The sequence below is a fragment of the Megascapheus bottae genome, chromosome X, assembly GCF_031878675.1.
Source record: "Megascapheus bottae isolate mThoBot1 chromosome X, mThoBot2.hap1, whole genome shotgun sequence".
NCBI classification, from domain to species: domain Eukaryota; kingdom Metazoa; phylum Chordata; class Mammalia; order Rodentia; family Geomyidae; genus Megascapheus; species Megascapheus bottae.
The window spans coordinates 66,993,674-67,013,383 of NC_143547.1; the positions used below are offsets into that span (position 1 = coordinate 66,993,674).

At 41.4% G+C, this 19,710-nt stretch overlaps 2 protein-coding genes across 2 annotated transcripts in view; both read left to right on the plus strand.

Annotated features, from left to right (window-relative positions):
- Positions 1–1,310: 1,310 nt before the first annotated feature.
- Positions 1,311–15,392, plus strand: Tmem35a (transmembrane protein 35A). Its single transcript, XM_090326393.1, has 2 exons — positions 1,311–1,610; positions 14,591–15,392. The coding sequence occupies exons 1-2, from the start codon at positions 1,491–1,493 to the stop codon at positions 14,972–14,974; spliced, it is 504 nt and encodes a 167-aa protein (XP_090182519.1). The 5' UTR covers positions 1,311–1,490; the 3' UTR covers positions 14,975–15,392.
- A 3,883-nt stretch (positions 15,393–19,275) lies between these two features.
- Positions 19,276–19,710, plus strand: part of Cenpi (centromere protein I) — a 60,138-nt gene continuing 59,703 nt past the window's right edge. The window contains exon 1 of the mRNA XM_090326955.1: positions 19,276–19,352. The gene's annotated coding sequence lies outside the window, so the exon portion shown is untranslated. The remainder of the gene's footprint in view (positions 19,353–19,710) is intronic.

Genomic DNA, 19,710 nt, shown 5'->3' on the forward strand with positions numbered 1-19,710 from the left:
TTAATTGGAGATAAGAGTCTCAGATTCTTTTGTGCCTGGCTGGAACCTTGATCCTCGGATCTCAACCTCCTGAGTAGCTAAGGTCACAGGCGTGAGCCAGGCTGAACCTTTCAGTTTTAACAACACTTTCTCTGCTCTCTGTTCTGTGTCTCTGTCTTTCTCTCTTTCTCTCTGTCCCTCTCTGTGTGAGATAGTACTAAGCAATAACTGGTAAATGATAAGTGCAAAATATTACAGGAAAAGCAGGAAACAGAGCAATGATTACATGTCTGGGCTCTAGAAATAACTGCCTGGGACTAGAGGTGTGGCTTAAGAACCTTTGCCTAGCAAGTACAAGGTCCTAAATCCAAACCCCAGTATTGCCAAGAAAAAAATAAATAAATCCATTTAGTCTACCTAGCTGTGCAAATTAAATGAAATAAAGGGTGTCGGCTGAACAGTCAAAATATTGTTTTTTGTTATAGAAAATTTGAGAAAGAGAATATCAGATCCAGCTGGAAACCAATCAGGAAAGTACTTATGGGGGAGACCAAATTATCAAAAGCAGCGGTGGTAGGAAAGTTCAGATAGTAAGGGGCCCCTAAATAGAGAGAAGGGAGGGGGGGGTATGTGGTAGGGGAAGCTATTGAAAGATGAATCTTCAAAGAGAGACAGGGTAAAAAATGTGAAGGTTTTTGAATGCCAAATTTAAAATGTTGGAGTTAACCACTGAGCCAAGGCAAGCCTTATATGTTTTTGTGGAAATTAATTTTTTTGGCTATAATGGGGCTTGATAAATTTGCAGTTTTGTTTTTTATTATTGTATAAACTTTTTGAATTTTATTTTTATTATAATAGTGATGTGCAAAGGGGCTACAATTACGGAGGTCGGGTAATGAGTATATTTCTTTTTGAACAGTGTCATATCTTCCCTAGATTTCTCCCAGATCTTCCATCTTGACCCCCACCCCCCAAGTTGAACAGTTCATTTTCAGCATAGTGTCTAGTGAGTTTACTAGAGGCAGAAAGCAAGGACTCATCGAGAACTAACGGTTTGACTGAGGAGAAAGGAGATGGGGAAAAGGAAGATAGATAGGTGGGAAAGGGGAGATGAAACCTGCCTAGTAAAATTAAAAGTGCGTGGGGGGGCGTTTTGTTTAATTCCGCTTTCCAGAGGCATTCAGTGACTGAACTCTAGGCATAAGTTGCCTTCTCTCTACTTAAGACTTGAGGTTCCAGCTTCGTTTTAGAGCTACATTTAACTTCCAGACGGTCCCCCTAGCTTGGGAGGCGCAAGCGTAGGGCATTAGGACCCAGCGATTATTGTAGTGAGAGTGGTTGAATCTCGATCTCTCAATTTTTCTCTCCGGCTCCCTCCTCTCCCTTTGTCATTCTGGCTGCCAGCTGCCACCTCGGCGTGCCTCCGGCTCTGCCCGGGCGAACTGCCTGCGCCTTAAGGCATCTGGGTGCGCAAAGCAGAAGGATTAGTTGGGACCTGCCTTGGTGACTCCATGGCATCCCCCAGAACCATAACTATCGTGGCCCTCTCTGTGGCCCTGGGACTCTTCTTTGTCTTCATGGGGACTATCAAGTTGACCCCCAGGCTCAGCAAGGATGCTTACAGTGAGATGGTAAGTGATGCAAACGGGTGATGAGGGTCGCACCCCCATGGGATTGCTGAGTACCTCTCCCCTTCTTCCTTTCTGTCTATCGTCCCATTCCCTTAACCTCTACCCTGACCCCGGGACCCTCCTTTCTCCCCACAACTTTGTGGCTCAGAAGGAACAGCTGGACAAACGAGATATCATTTCTGGGCTCTACCGGGAGCAACTGTTTTGGAGCCACTTCATGCCAGTTGGGGGAGGGGCTGCCCAACGAGAGCCCCCCAACCCTAAGTAAACCCGCAGGCTGAGACATGCGTAGCACCTGTCATCGGCCTGAGAGCCCTTCCCTCTTTCTAGTACATATACAAAGTCCTGGCCACCAGTCTGCGTGTGTGAGTCCTTCCCACGGAGCTAAGAGTTTTAGCCAGCTAGAGAGTTTATTTCTTTTAGGGAAGAACAAAGGAAGAAGAGGAGAAGAGCTGGGGAGAATGAGCTATTAAAACAAGCAATTTGTAGGGCTGATTAGTGAGTTCTCATTTCAGGTGCAGAGCTGACAGGATTCTTATAGCCAAATGTGTATGATTGGACCTTCAACACAAAGAAGTCTTGGCCCACATCAAGGTCACCGAGTTCCTACTTCTGCCCCTTCCCTCTTGGGAAAGCGGGATGCTGTGTTTTATTTTGTTTTATATGTAGGCTAGCCTAGAAAAAAAAAACCTGTGAAGTCTGCCCTTTCTTGCCTACAAAACACTCCATAATCCTTTCCTTGCCTCCCCCCACCCCTGGAGGATGTCCAGGGCCCTGCCCTCTGCAGGTTTCCCCCCTCTGCAGAGTTGGAATCACAGAAGGTGACTGGCCAAAGCAGCTCTGCAACCTAGGGGCTGGGCTGCTCTCTTCAGTTGGGTGTGATGAAGACTTGCTCTTGGCTAGTGGAGTACTAGGGGATGGCAAGGGATGTTTCCAGCACTTTCTGTCTCTCATCTATCCCCCTGTCACTGCCTCTCCTCCCTCCCCCCAGCCCCCCAGCAGAACGGAACATGCTTCTGGAAGCCTTTGCCAGATTGCTAGTAAAGGGAAGGGAGCACATTACTGGGCTCTCAAGGTCAAGAAGAAAATAAGCTCTGGAAAGGGATGGAAGGGAGAGAGAAAAGAGACCAGGGGGGACTCCCTGGAGGGGCAGAGACCAGGAAGAATAGCCTCAGTCACTGAGAGGAATTAATTGCTCTCCTGGAACCCACTGCAGAGCTTTCCAGAGCCCCTCAACATGAGCGGCAAATGGATGGGGACTGACAAATTGTAGATGTTCAGAAAATATTTGCAGGTAGCTCAGGCTTCAGCTTTCCATTTCTTTTATTATTTTTTTTAACTACAGCATCACCTTGGGGTGGGGGAAGGTGGCTGGGACTCTAGGGCTTTGGTCTAGCCCCAGTGACAAATCCTAATAGCTTACTCTCCTCTCTTCCCCCTCCTCCCAGCATGTTTGACCAGATGGAATTGAAATCAGGTCAAAATAAGTATCCAAGGCAGCATACATTGAGGAAGCGGGGTAGGGAGAGATAGCAGAAGCCATCCAAGGGCTTGAAGACACTGCTTTGGAAGGACTTGGTGGAGGGAGAAATGCCACTATGTTTTTGTCTTTGGCTGTAGTAGTTTCGTGTTGGATTGCAAACAAATAAATGTGCTCTTGATTTACTTTTCATATGTATATATATATATATATTTATAGATTTTTAAGCTTTTCCTTTCATTAGGGTCATAACACCCGTCTTCAGGAAAGTCTCTGCTCTCCAGACCTTGCTCAGCTGCATTAGAGGCTCCCCAAGCTGCACCTCAAGTGCAGTGTTAGGCTCTGCAGGCAATCCAGCTAAGATGGAGTCACTGAGAACCTTCCCACCAGCTTGGCAGCAGCTCATGAGGAGTACCAGTCACAAATGGGTTTTAGAGTACGTTTATCCTAGGGAATGGATCTGTCTATGACAGCTTAATGAAAGAAAGAAGAAACAAACGTGAAGATTCATACCAGACAGAGGAATATATTTAAAATAGTATAATCCAATAAAGGAGGGTGGAACCATTGTGTGTGTGTGTGTGTGTGTGTGTGTGTGTGTGTGTGTGTGTGTGTATTAAAGGGCATCTAGAAAAACTATATCGAAGGACATGGAAAAACTATACCTGGGAGGTAGATGTCACCATAATATGAAGCTTGAAGAGGATTTTCTAACTGCCCTTTTACATTAAACCATTGGCCCATAGGCTGGAGATGATTTTCTGGCACAGTCAGAAGGTGCCTAGGCTGGGTCCACGTTTATTCTTCACTCTTTAGGGAAGGAAGGGATGTAATTCTAATACAAAGTGCTCAATAGATATTTGTGGAATGGATGGGTAAATGCGTGAGTCATTGTAGCACTGCTGTGGCTAGTCACGACCCTCAGATTTCTCTGATTTGCTTTGACTAAGCAACTCAGAAGCTATTTTCTTGTTTCATAGAAGGGGCCAACAGTACACTCCCCCATCTCCAAGGCTCTGTCAGACAGGATGATTATCTTGGATTTTCTGTTTTCTATTTAGGATGCATGGATGGAGTTAGCCACATATTCATTCCAGTGACATTCTTAACAGATCTCAAAGTGTTGTTGTCATTAAGATTATTTGTTCTTTAAAATATATCTGTTATGTAGATTTATTACCTCCTATTTTAATGATGGATATACTGAATCACAACAACTTTAATGACTTGGGCAAGCAGTTGTTGGAGCAGAGAGCAAAAAACAAGCCCATGATTCATCAGTTCTGTTAGAGAGGTCATTAATGGTTAAAACTGTCAAGTTTTCTTGGGTGGCAGAACCTACAATTGATTCGTAAAAATATCTGCCACAATTTAACCACCAGAAAACTGGAAGGGGTGCTGTGGCTCAAAATGATAAAGCACTAGCATTTGAGCTGAAAAGCTCAGGGACAGCCCCCAGGCCCAGAGTTCAAGCCCCACGATCAACATAAATTGATTAATTAATTAATTAATGAGTTAATTAAGTTGAAAAGACCTGGCACATTCTTTCATACCAATTCAATTCTCCCATCTATATTTAGAGATTTTCTTTTACTTCAAAGCCAATTTTTCAAATATAGATTTTTTTCTTTTCTATCTATTTTTTTTGTTTTCTAAAACCATTAGTGCTAATGCCAGGCATAAACCATTGGTTTGTGCCTGTATTCCTGGCTACACAGGAGTCTGAGATCTGAGGACCAGAGTTCAAAGCCAGCATGGATAGGAAAGTCTTAGCTCCAGTTAAAGCTGGTTAGTCATAAGTGCAGGTGTAGCTTAAGTGGAAGTGTTCCAGCCTGGGGAAAAGGGCACACAATAAAAAAAGTATTGTTATAGATAGGTGTTATCCCCTTCATGAAGAATCACTGCTAAAAGGTAAAGAAATTACTATGGACTTTTCTCCTGACTCTATCGGGGAAAGACAGGAAATATTAGTGAAAAGAGAACAGGCTTTGATGAAATTCATGCAGGCTGGGATTTGAGTACTTCATTCTTGGTGTGTTGGTTTCTTTCTTTATAATATGGGGCTTGTAATACCTACCTCAGAAGGTTGTAAAGAATTACTGAGATCGCTTATGAAAGTGTCTGTCACAATACTCCACATATTAGTTTCTTGGTGTTTCTAGAAACTCTTTGGGTGAGATGATTATGCTAAATTGATTGCTTCATGTAGTGATTTTTCTACCTACTTTGAATGGTTAGGATAAGGGACTGAAATCCAGCATTTAGAAGAACAAGAGGTTATTTTTGTGTGCCCTCATGAACAAATCTTTATACAATCAGATAATTTTGAAAAATCCATTTGCTGCTGTGAAATGCAGAGTGGATCCCATGCACGATTTGCAAATACATCTTTCAATAGTCCATTTAGCATGGGCTGTCCCTTCTAGGGATCATGAAATACTTATCTGTATCCTAGGGAGCCCAACATAATCAGCCACTCCCTAGACTGAATGCCTGCATTCAGCCACTTGCATTGGGAGACAGCACTTACATATGCTGTATGGTTTCTTGTGGAATGATTGTGAACCAATGAATGCCTAAATTGCATTAAATTTGTATTAAGTTTATAGTAGCCTGATTCCATACACAAGAAGTGGAGGCTGCAGAGCAAATGGTAAGACAACACCAAAATCATGGTGCTAAGGAGCCACAGGATTCTGACCCTGAGGAGGATGAGATTAGTCTCTGATTGTTTTGTAACTACCCTCCCAACAGGAAGAGTTTGTTGATTTAACTAATTTGGTTATTTGAAACTAAATGTTCTCCTGTTTGTGTAACCCTGGAATTACACAGACAACTAGTTTAGGCATTAGATTTGAATGTTCATAGGCAATCATTTTTTATTTTGATTTGTTTTGATATGTCCTGGGGCTTGAACTCAGGGCATGGCACTGTCCCTGAGCTCTTTTACTCAAAGCTAGTACTCTAGCGCTTTGAACCACAGCACCACTTCTGGTTTTTGAGTGGTTAATTGGAGTTAAGTGTTTCACAGGGACTTTCTGTACTCAATCTCCTGCGTAGCTAGGATTACAGGTGTGAGCCACCAGCACCTGGCCATAGGCAATCTTTAATGCTTCCAATTGCTACCATTATTTGCTATCCAACAGATAATATGATAGTAATTCACTGATGCTTTGACTTCTTGGAGGGGTATAGTGCACTTATTCCCTTAGCAAGGAGACAGACTTTATTTCATTTCCACGGCTGGCCATCAAAAACTAAAACAAACTTCTGTGCTAGATCAGAAAGCTGGTAGACGCTGTGTGGCCAACATCTGAATTTGTGTGGAAGCAGGTTTGCCTGGCCAGACTCACCTATCATAAGAGGCAAGGTGTCAGTTCTTTACATGAGCATTAAATGACAATGCTTGCTTTCATGCATCCAGCTCCACTTTTTGCTGGCTATTGTGGAGAGGGAGTCTCATGGACTTTTCCATTTGGACTGTCTTTGAACCTTGAGTCTCTGGATTTTAGCCTCCTGAGTTGCTATGATTATTGGCCATAGGTCTGTTTTCTTTTGTTTTTGTTTTTATAACTGTAGCCTCAGCTGATATCAAACTCACGATCTCCCGGCCTCATTCCCTTCTCCTTGTTAATTATCAGCACATGCCATCAAACCTTAGCGTTTTTTTCTTTTGAATTGCATTTAGAGCATGCTATATGATTCACAGGTCGCTTTTTCCCTACAGAGATTCAGGAAATCCACACATGAGTCAGCAAATTCTGTAGCACTTATGTGGGCTTTACTGTTTAAGATAGCAACAAGGCATAGATTTTTAGCCAAAAAATATTTTTATCAGTTCCCATCTTCTGGGGAGCAGTACTGGGACTGAATACACTCCTCAAGCTTGGACTCTACCAATTCAGCCACACCCCCAGTCCTTGCCTTCTTCTGCTCTTATGTAATTCTTTCCCTGTGAGATGAATTGCACTATAAGCCACATAGTGAAACACATTTGCACACACAAACTGTACAGATCAGAAGATTTCAGGGTACTACTGGGCACCTAGACACCCACATGACCAGCACTGCAAGAATCTCCTCATGCCCATTTAGGCCCTCCCAGGAGTAATTACCATCTTGTAACAACAGAAGCTAGTTTTATATTTTTCAGCTTTAAATACATATATTATATGGTATATTAGGCTAATTATTATTTTCTTTCCTCTAATTGGTGCAAGAGAATTAAGGGGAATCAAACCATTAATCCTTCCCATTTTGTCTCATTAGTTAATTTAGTCTGGTTATTAATTTAAATCAAAGATAAATATTATTTGACAGTTTTGAGGGGTTTTAGTTTAATGTCATTAATATGAGATCATGGCCCCTGGGGTGTTATGAAGAATAAGTGACAGAAATGAGAAAGGTATGACTAAAGAAAAGCTCCGTGTGCTTTTGACTCATGTCTGAATCATGTGTCCTCGTACTACAAAACAGACCGGCTTGATTCATCAATATTGTCAAAGTAATTATTGTGCCTTACAAAAGTATGGATTTCTAACTGTGTGGTTTGTTCACTGATGAAAAATGCACAGGTGACAACCAGTTGATGCTATGGCATACTTTTTTGACTAAATCTCCAAAATCCTCATTTAATTTTCAAAATTTAACTTACAAAATTTAATGTACAAAAGAGGAAACAGGGAATAAAATACCTAGAAATTTAGTGATAAAACTAAAAGTACCAAGCCAGATGTAGTTCACACCTGTAATCGCAGCCCTGAGGAGGCTAGAGAAGGGTCAAATTTGAAGCCAGCCTAAGAAAATAAAATAAGCCAGCTTAATATTACTGGACAATTGCCTATGATTGAAGGAATTTGACACCCATAAATAAACCCTTCTCTTTCCTGCTTCATTCCCCTATAAAGAAACAATAGTTTTGGGGTCTTTTTATTTCAGTGAAAAGAAAACAAACCCAATGAAGTGAATTCCAAGAGCCATTTAGGAAAGTGAATCCATTAACTATTCTTACTATCAATGCAATTAAAGCCTTTAGAGACCTAGTCACAAGAGACTCAAGACACAGGTCCTGGACCAAGCATTAATAACGGAATTGACAGTAGCAGGATCCTTTTGATGTCTCTCAAGGAAAAAAATAAAGAGGGGCGGGAATTTGGCCTAGTTGTAGAGTGCTTGCCTAGCATGCACAAAGTCCAGGATTCAATAACTCGGTACCACATACATAGAAAAAAAAAGCTGGAAGTGGTGCTGTGGCTCAAGTGATAGAGCTCTAGCCTTGAGAAAAGTCCAAGGGAAGTGCTCAGGCCCTGAGTTCAAGCCCCATGACTGGCAAAAAAGAAAAAAGAAAAAAAAAGAAAAAAAAGGGATTCCTACAAGGTCAAGACCCACCCAAAGTTAGTCCTACCTCTATCGAAGTAGACTTTATCTCTCTGGAGTCCCACAGCACAGATGCTATCTGTACCTACTTAGCTTTGAACTAAACAAGTGATGAAATGCTTTATCTACATGTAATCTCTTCGGAAAAGAGGAGGGAAAGAGACAACAGCTGCATCCACAGCAGCAGGTTAAGAGATTGGCCAGTAAACTGAAAAACAGAATACAGAGTTAGGCCAAATTAAGAGAAAAAAATCATAGAAGACATAGAAACTTCATTTAACCACCTGTAATTTGATCCCAGGGTAGTGTAGACAAGAATCTATTACTACCGTAATATAGACAAGAATCTGTTAATGAATGACTTATGATTAGTATCCAAGGCAAAAGAACAGTAGCCACTCATGAAACATCTGGAATCTTGGCTCCAATGAAGTGACTGTCCCCTGTGTGCATCAATGAGTCACACTTAGTATTTAGGAATTGCCTCTTGAGAAACTTTGTGTTGCTAATTAGAAAGGATCCTTGCTTACAAGTGTTAAGGAAGTCTGTTTTGGGATTAGTTTTCTTTCCTATATGGTTCCCTGCTCCCATCAAAAGAGTGCAGAGATGGAGATACTCAAGAGTTATACCACCACCTGTAACTGTTATCTTAACTCTGTTGTATATGTGTCTAGCTCAGTTCACTGTAGGCTTTACTTGCAATTTCTGTCTGAAAACTTCCTGACTTGATCTAAGATAAGAAAAAGGAGGAAGAATAACTAATGTTTTGTATTTTTCATATGTTCAGAAACTGGGTAGGAACCATAATGAAAACTTTTAAATGCAGATGGTCTCTAGGACAGCATGGTGGCACATGCATGTATTTTCTGCACTCAGAAGACTAAAGGAGCAAGATTGTCGCCAACCTGGACTATAGTGAAAGTGACTCAAACACAAAAGAAAACAGTCAAGCACTATAGCTCACAGTTGTTTGGAAATTGGGAGGATGATGGTTCAAAACCAGAGGTGGCAAAAACTTTGCAAGATCACATCTAGCAAGAAAAAAAATCAAGCTGAGTGTGATAGTGCACACCCATCATCCTACTACATGGGGAGCATAAACAGGGGATAGAAATCTAGGCCAGCCCATGCATGAATGTCACTCTAGTCACCAAATAACTATAGCAAAAGGATTTTCAGAAGTGGCTCAAGTGGGGGATGCCTTCCTGGCAAGTACAAGGCCTTGAGATAAAGCTAAGTACACACATGCACGGGTACACACACACACACACACACACACACACACACACACACACACACCCCAAAAAACAAAAATACAATCTCTGAGAAGGACAGGATTAGGAAGAGTAAAGTAAAGCATGATCATGCAGATGAACTCAGAGGCTGCCTTTATTTGAATATTTGCCAGTCCTGGGCTTGAGCTCAGGGCCTGAGCACTGTCCTTGAGGACTTTCTCAAGGCTAGAGCTCTACCATTTGAGCCTCAGCACCACTTCTGGTTTTTTTCTTTGTATGTGGTACCGAGGAATCGAACCCGGGTCTTTGTGCATGCTAGGCTAGCACTCTACCACTAGGCCAAATTCCTGGCCCCTTTATTTGAAATTTTTATGTTTTATCACTGACACTAAATTTCTTCAAGAATAGCTTTGGTGCCTACTTAAATTTGCCTCCAAATGAGGCAAAGTAGCCTCCTTTACTTCACCTTAGTCCTCACCCCATTGAGGAAACTGAGATTTATAGAGGTCAAATAATTTGCTCATGAATAAACAAGTAGAGTAAGTGGCAGGGCTGGCATTTACAGCCAAGTCTGTTTGTTTCTAAACCCATAGCTTTTGTCATTAAACCTTCAATTGTTCATCAGTCTGCTTAGAGGATTATCTTGGGCTACTGGTGAAAATTAATACACAAAAATAGAAGTGTATTCACTTGTGCAGAATTGAGAGAAATCTCAATTTGTTCCAAAACTAGAGTGTGTGAACATTGTAGTAAAAACCACTTGTTTTTGAGAGGTCAAATTCACTTTTTGCCTAATTCTTCTAAGATAGCCCCTCAGTGCTCACAAGGGGGGATTGGTTTCAGGACAATTCTGTCCCCCAAAATATACAAACCCTTGGCTACTCAGGTCTCTAATATAAATTGGCATAGAATTTACATGCCATTTATGTGTACCCTCAAGGATACTTAAAATTATTTCTAGATGATTTATAATACCTAATACAGTGAAAATAGTTTGCAAATAGTTGTTAGGTGCATTGTTTAGTGAATAACAAGAAAAAGGTCTGCATATATTCCATGGATGTGTATATTGCAAGTCCTGGGGCTTGAACTCAGGGCCTGTAGGCTTTCACAAGGCTAGAGCTCTATCACTTGAGCCATAGCACCATTTCCGGCTTTTTCTATGTATGTGATACCAAGGAATCAAACCCCAGTCTTCATGCATGCTAGACAATCACTTTACCACTAGGCTATAGCTCCCGACTCCAGATATAATTTTAAAATATTTTGAGGGCTGGAAATATGCCTTAGTGGTAGACTGTTTATCTAGCATGCGTGAAGCCCTGAGATGGATTCCTCAGTACCACATAGACAGAAAAAGCCACAAAGGGTGCTGTGGCTCAAGTGGTAGCTAGCCTTGAGCAAAAGAAACACAGGGACAGTACCTATGCCCTGAGTTCAAGCCCCAGGACTGGCAAAAAATTAAGCCAGGAACTAGTGGCTCACACTTGTAATCCTAGCTATTCAGGAGAATGAGATCTGAGGATTGTGGTTCCAAGTGAGCCTCTCAGTAAAGTCCACAAGACGCTTTATCTCCAAGAAACTACTCAAAAAAAGCCAGAAGTGGCGCTGTGGCTCAAGTGATAGAGTGCTAGCCTTGAGCAAAAGAAGCTCAAGGACAGTGCCCTTACTTCAAGCCCCAGGACCAGAAAAACAAAACTCGTTCAACCACTATGGAAAGCAGTAAGGCAGTTCCTCAAAAGACTAAACATAGAGCCCCGCTATGTCCCAGCAATTCCACTACTTGGCATTTACCCCATCATCCAGAAACAAGGACATACTAGATCCACCAGCACAACAATGTTCATTGCAGCATTATTCACCATAGCAAAGATATGGAACCAACCTAGATGGCCCTCAGTTGATGAGTGGATCAACAAGATGTGGTATTTGTACACAATGGAATTCTATGCTGCTGTCAGGAAGAATGACATCGCCCCATTTGTTAGGAAATGGAAAGACTTAGAAAAGATCATATTAAGTGAAGTAAGCCAGACTCAAAGGAACTTAGGCTCAATGGTTTCCCTCATTTGTCATAATCAGTAGAAACCTTGGGCTCTCCTAGCAGAGATTTGCAATAGAGCAAAACCTTGATACAAAAGGCCATATAGTAGGATGCTAAATGAAAGGATCTCTAGGATATAGAAACATAAGCCATATAATGAGTGGTTGTTGTTCTTAAGGTATTATGTTATCTCTCATCTCTTTTGCTGTCCCTTGGTTATCTCATATTTTTACAGTATCTCACTTTGTTACCTGATATATTGAATTTATTTGTATTTGGTTATTTGAAATTGGATAGGGAAGGGGGAAAACAAGATGAGGGGTGAGGGTGTGGGTGAGGGAAGTGGGGACGAAGACATGTGAAAGGGTATTAATGTATGGGAATTAATACACCATCTGTCTGGCAAATATCATGTAACCCTCCTATTAATTACAATAAAAATATATGAAAAAAAGAAAAATAAAACAATGGGCCAACACAGTAAAACATTCAAAATTTCATCAATTAATTCCCAAATAATGATCAGGACAATCTGAATAGTGGGGCTGATAAATAATCTATTACTCTAAGGCCAATATAATGCATTTGCTTAGTTTGTAATGTGATTTGTTACTCTCATTTGTCCTATGATATTTCCCTTGGGATTACTGTTATATCTCATATAATCAAATATTATTAATCATGCTGCTTTAAATGTTCACCTATCTATTTACCCCAGTAGAGCAAGAGCTTGTTGACCCAGTCTCTGTTATGTCCAATATATAATATGTAGGTGCTCAATAAATATTATTGAATCAAAATAAATGAGCCTGAAGCAGGCTAACCAAAGTGTTTCATAAGGTTTGAAGTTGGTCTCTCTCGGCCTCTCTCTCTCTCTCTCTCTCTCTCTCTCTCTCTCTCTCTCTCTCTCTCTCTCTCTCATCAGTTCTGGGGCTTGAACTCAGGGCATAGGCACTGTCCTTTAGTAACTTTTGCTCAAGGCTAGCACTCTACTACTTGAGCAACAGTAACATTTCCAGCTTTTTCTGTGAATGTGGTACTGAGGAATCAAATGCAGGTACACTCCTGGCTCCTGAAGTTTATCTCAATGAGCATCAGAATGGATTCACCTTGCTATATTTTAGGAATTTACAATGGAGTAAAATTTGCCTGCAGTTTTAATTTTCTATTTGCTGAGCATTTGGTGCTAGTCCTATTCTCGAATTCAGGGCCTAGGTGCTCTCCCTGAATATTTTTTTTTCCTCACAGATCATTAGTGCTCTACCATTTCAACTGTAGCTCCACTTCTGGCTTTTTGGTGGTTAATTGGAGATAAAAGTCCTCATAGCTTCCCTTGAGAAAGCTCAAGGACAGTGCTCAGGACCTGATTTCAAGCCCCAGGACTGGCAACAACAACAACATAAAGGATGAAAAGAAAGGGGGCCAAGAGTTTGTCTTAGTGGTAGAGTACTTGCCTAGCATACACAAAGCCCTGGGTTTGGTTCCTTGCTACTACATACACAGAAAAAGACAGAAGTGGTGCTGTGGCTCATAAGGTAGAGCACTTGCTTTGAGAAAGCGCAGGGACACTGCTCAGGACCCGAGTTCAAGGCCCAGGACTGGCAAAAAAAATATGAAAAGTCCTCATGGACTTTCTTTCTTGGGATCATTTTGAATCTGGATCCTCTGAGTAGCTTGGATTACAGGCATGAGCCACTGACACCTAGCTCCTTTTAACTTTTTAATGGTTATGATTTACAGCCAGAAAGCTAAAAAAATGAAGCTAAATTACCTTCTTTATTACTTTCAGTGTTTGTCTCAGTCCATTCAGACTATGATAACAAAATATTATAAACTGGTAACCTGGTATAGTATCTCACTTTGTTATCTGATATATTGAATTTATTTGTATTTGGATATTTGAAATTTGATAGGGAAGGGGGGAAAACCAAGACAGGTGGGGGGTGTAGGGGGGGGGAGGGAAATGGGTACCAAGACATGTGAAAGGGTATCAATGTATGTGAATTAATGCACCTTCTATGTGGCAAATATCATGTAACCCTTTTACTAATTACAATAAAAAAACAAAAAAAAACAACAGAAATTTGTTTCTCGCAGCACAGGAGTAGGGAAGCCCAAGATCAAAGCACCAGCAGATTGCTTATTCAATAAGGAACAGACAACCAATTCTAACTCAAAGATAGGACCTTCTCACTGTGTATCCTCATAGGGTAGATGGAAGACTTCCCTGGGACTTCTTTTTTTTGTATTTTTTTTTGCCAGTCCTGGGCCATGAACTCAGGGCCTGAGCACTGTCCTTGGACTTTCTCAAGGCTAGAGCTCTACCACTTGAGCCACAGCACCATTTCTGGCTTTTTTCTATGTATGTGGTACCAAGGAATTGAACCCGGGTCCTCATGCATGCTAGACAAGCACTCTATCACTAGGCTATCAGGCCCCTTCTTTTATAAAGGCATATTGCCATGCATGAGTTCTTATCCTATGACCTATTCAGTTCCCAAAGACCTACCTACTCATCACATCTCCTTTGGAATTAGGATTTCAATATTTAACTTTGGGGGGGTCGGGGAACACACACATTCAAATGCCAGTAGGCACAACTTTAGTCCCTGCTACTAAATTTTAAATCAACAGCTTGTTTTCTTTCTTTATTCTCATTTTAATTACACTTTCATTTAGGGGGCAAAGTACTTATGGCTAGTGTGAAAAGGCAAAGGTATGGAAGGAGCCCCCCCACCTGTGTGTGTGTGTGTGTGTGTGTGTGTGTGTGTGTGTGTGCGCGCTCTTCATTCTAAAGTTAACAGTCATGACTAATGGAATGATTTCCCTGATATTCCCACCCTAGAAACGTGCTTATAAGAGCTATGTCCGAGCCCTCCCTCTGCTGAAGAAAATGGGCATCAATTCCATCCTCCTCCGAAAAAGTATTGGTGCCCTTGAAGTAGCCTGTGGCATCGTCATGACCCTCGTGCCTGGGCGTCCCAAAGATGTGGCCAACTTCTTCCTCCTCTTGCTGGTGCTGGCTGTGCTCTTCTTCCACCAGCTGGTTGGCGACCCTCTCAAACGCTATGCCCATGCCCTCGTGTTTGGAATCCTGCTGACCTGCCGCCTGCTGATTGCCCGCAAGCCTGAAGACCGGTCTTCTGAGAAGAAGCCCTTGCCAGGAAACACTGAAGAGCAACCCTCCTTATATGAGAAGGCCCCACAGGGCAAAGTGAAGGTGTCTTAAGAATATGGAAGTGCACAGTGGGGACATTCCAGGCAGTTGCCTCCATGACACCCAGGAAGATGTCAGTGTGTAGTTTTCATTTGATTGATTTCTCTTAGGGGAAAGGGAAAATTTATCATCTGCAAGTAAATTGGCTTGTATATATCTATCCTCTAAAATGAACCCCTTATTGACATTTGTGCTCCACCTTTAATCATTCTGAGGCAATGCTCACATCTTGCTGCATGTACATGTATACGGCTACTATTGAAGTATTGAAGTGTATTTGTGAGATGGATTCCAGCAAGCATGTGACTGTGAGATTCTGTGTGGAAAAAACGTATTTAATTTCTGTGTGTGTGTGCGTGTGTGTGTGTGTGTGTGTGTGTGTGCACTCATGTGCATACATGTATGGAGAAGGTTTTGATCTCAAACTAATCCTACAAAGGTATCTTTCCTTCCCTTTATGAATTGATTCCAGCAAAGACAGAATAAAATAGACCTCCTATAAAGAGAATCCTACATTTGATAACAAGTGTTCGAGTCCCCTATGAGAAGATCCCTCTTTAAATTAAGCTCAGAACTTAATCTTGCCACTTTACAAAAAAAGTTCTTTTGGGCCGGGAGTTTGGCCTAGTGGTTAAAGTGCTTGCCTAGCATGCATGAAGACCCAGGTTCGATTCCTCAGTACCACATATAGAAAAAAGCCGGAAGTGGTGCTGAGGCTCAAGTGGTAGAGCTTGAGAAAGTCCAAGGACAGTGCTCAGGCCCTGAACTCAAGCCCAGGACTGGCAAAAAAAAAAGTTCTTTTCAATAAAACACACAATTATATATAAAATGACTCTTTACATTAAAGTTTTAAACACTCCATATTTAGTTTAATTGCCAAAGGATACATGAAGTCAATAGTCTAATTCTTCAAGTGATAAAACAGAAAATTTCAGCTGGCTAAACGTTTGACACTAAAACAGCAAATTTATTACCAGACATCTTCTTCAGATTTTCTTAATTCCAAAGCTGCCTCCCTTCTCATTCACAGCTGAGGGATTGGCCCTGTTCTAATCTCCAACATTGTTTTCTGGAACCTGAAATTTAACAGAGGAGCTGTATCCAGTGTTACCCTGAAACAGACTTGCTGCTCCGATTGATTCTTTCACTGAAATTTGGTAGTGTATACAGAGTCTAAATCACCCTGGAGTTGTATCCTTTATATCTCCATCATTCTGTGGGGACAGTCTAGCTGGAGAAAGCACAGTTAACATGGGTTAGTTGGATTGAGCAGTATGAAAATTTGCTTTCTTCATTACATACTGCTGTTTCTCCTTGTTAAATGTGTTTGATGATTTTAATATTATTGTGCCAGGGATGGGTGAGGGGGTTCTGTGTGGGGAGAATACTTATTGTATTTTCTTCAGTGTTATTGTTCTTGGTAATTGATACTTCTCTGTCTAATTTCATCCTTTCAAAATAAAGATTTTTGAAATTTGGAGGAAACTGGGTAATAGTGAAAATCTGGAAGCAAAGGTGTGTGTGTGTGTGTGTGTGTGTGTGTGTGTGTGTGTGTGTGTGTGTGTGTGTGTGTACTGGGGCTTTAATTCAGGGTCTCATGCTCTCACTTGGCTTTTTTTAAGTCTTGAGGATTGAACTCAGGGCCTGGGCCCTGTCCCTGAGCTTCTTTTACTCAAGGTTAGCACTCTACCACTTGAGCCATAATGCCACTTCCAGCCTTTTCTGTTTACGTGGTACTGAGGAATTGAACCCAGTGCTTCTTGCATGCTAGGCAAGCACTCTACCACTAAGCCACATTCCCTGCCTCACTTGCCTTTTTCACTCAATTATGGTGCTCTTCCCCTTAAGACACATGTCTTTCCTTCTTTATTTTTGACTGATTAATTGAACATAAGAGTCTCATGAACTTTTCTGAGTTGACTGGCTTCAAACCTCAATCTTAGCTTCCTGAGTAGCTAGGTAAAATGTGAGCCATCAGGAACCAGCTTTGTTTCAGCTTTGTTTGCTTGTTTTTTGAAAACAGGATCTCGCTATGCAACCAAAGCTGGCATGGAACTTATCCTCTTGCTTAAGTATGAGTGCTGAGATTATACACATAAACCTCCAAATTCAGATCAGGCTTTAACAAAATCTAAATGTAGAAGGAAAGAGGAACTATAATTTAATTCCTTAATATACCAATAAAGTTCCCACCTTGTTTATTTGTTTAAATTACCTCACACCTTTGTCAATGGTGGGGTTTGAACTCATGACCTTGTTTTTGCTAGGCACATTGTCTACTGCTGAGCCACATCTCTAGCCCACTTATTTTTATTAAAGAATTTATTAACATTGATTTTTATATCATATTTCAAATGACAAGGTTAACAAACAAGTGTTCAAGAATCTAGCCCACTTTTGTATAGTGGTTATTTTGAGATAGTGTCTTGCTTTTTTTGTCCAGTCCTGTGATCCTCCTAAATTTAGTTTTCGTTGTTTTTGTTGTAGGTGGGATGACAGGTGAATGACAGCATGCCAAGCTATTAGTTGAAATGGGGGTCTTGTGAACTTTTTGTCTAGGATGTCCTCTAATTTTGATTCTCTGGTACTATTTTTTTGTCGGTTGTGGGACTTGAACTCTGGACCTAGGCACTATCCCAGAGCTCTTGAACTCAAGGCTACCACCCTACCCATTGAGCGAAGCCCCACTTCCTAATTTTGATTCTCTGGATCTCAGCCTGTGAGTAGCTAGAATGACAGGCATGAATCACAGTGCTCACCATCACCTACTTGGTGATGTTGGTACATAAGGCATAGAGCCATGGTGTTAGGAATTCCACATTATCTCCAAGCTTTGAGAGAAAAAAAATTTGTCAGTTGTGGGGCTGGGTGCTGTCCCTGAACCTTATTGTGTTCAACACCAGTGCTCTACTACTTGAGCCACAGCACCACTTCCACTTTTATGGTGGTTAAGTGGAGATAAAGTCTCATTGATTTTCCTGCCTGGGCTGGCTTTGAACTGGGATCCTCAGAGCTCAGCTTCCTGAGTAGTTAGGATTATAGGTATGAGCCACTAGTGCCCAGCTGGATGTTCTTTATTAGGGAAAGTAGAAAGCTGTAGGTTTTTTTTAAATAAAAGTGAAGCACTATCTCTTATGATGTGTCTACAAAGTGGTATAAGTTGAACTACTACAACCTTGTTATGCTGGCACATTATTTAATCATTCAGTGTGTCACTTCATCTACAAAAAAGGAGCATGTTGAAATGTTAAAATCCTTTCCAATTTAATTTCTTTGAGACTATGAAAAAAGTAAAAGCAAGAGAAAATTTCAATTTTACTACGGGACAGCTATTAGAAAAAAACGGAATAGTGTCAATTTTCAGGCATGATTAAGAGTTTGAAAACCACTAAAATATAAGATGTAATAGTCATTTCTGCTGCAGTCTTTCTGAAATACATTAGCTTAATCTCATTTATGTCTCTGTTAAGATTGCAAATTTTACCTGTACAGTTTTGGCTCATTTATAATTATCTTTTGGCTTTAAGTCAGTGGATGCTCTCTTAGTACTAGTTCTATGCAAGATTACAGATAAAGATACCATTTCACACTAAACAAACCCTTGTTATTGTCTTAGCCAGTTTAAGGTTGATTGATTCTTGAAGATTAGGAATATTTACCGGTTGATATCTGGTCACTTTCAGAACATCTATCTGGCTCAGAAAAACTTGTAGGTTATCCATACTCATCCTCGGTAAAGGAAGGGCAGATGCAATAGTTCTCTACTTCCACTCTTTAGCTTCACTGGGGGTTAGGGAACTGGACTGATCTCATCAATGGAGGAGGCCACATTGATAGGGAAGTTTGTGGTTTTTTTTTTTTTTCTATAATGTCTGGACAATTGAAGGTCAATATGGGAAAAGTGAACATTATAACTGGTCATGTTAAATTCAAGAATGAAACGCTAGTTATCTGGTTATGCAAAACGATGGACTAGAATAGTGACGACGCCAATCACCCAATTCCAGCAGTTCTTTCGTAGTTTGCCCCTAGCCTATGGTTGGGGTAAACTGCTCTTGTGAGTCATCATCACCGCGCGAAGCACCACCCGCCACTGAGCTGCACTCCAACCAATCAGGTTTTAGCTGAGTGCATTGCTCTGGTCAGCCCCCCCCTCCGCGGAGACGGAGACGCATGCGTGAGGCGGGGCCTGCGACTTTGAATTCGGGAGGCGCCTTTTAGATTCCGGGCTGCTGAAACTGTGTGGCGGAAGAAGTTGCCAGGTGAGGCATTTTAAAACACCGCGAGGTTTGGGGATCTCTCAGAGCGTTGGGAATATATCGATCTCTTGGGGCGGGACTGCACTTAACGGCTGTTGGATTTTTCCTTAGGCGGAGAATATGCGGAAAGGGTGAGTGGATTTTACTAATTTTGTTTTTAGCTAGGGCCGGTTATGTAAGTGATCCGTGGGAAGTTCTCTTCACCTCCTGGGATCAGAAGTTCCGCCCTCGATCTCTCTTCTACTCTAGGAAGCCCTCGGAACGAACGAGTAACCCATGCTGGGTTGGGCGGAACTATTACCTGCTTTGGCCTGTCCTAAGGCGAGAGGCTGGAATGTCATTAAAAGTATTCTGTAACTTTTCCCCATGTGAACCTAAAAACTTGGAAGTCATCCGTGGCTCCCCACTTTCTTTTTTCAACATCCACTTCCTTTATTCCAGCTTATCCATTCTGCTCCAGAACAGCACGAATCCAGTCATTTTCTATCT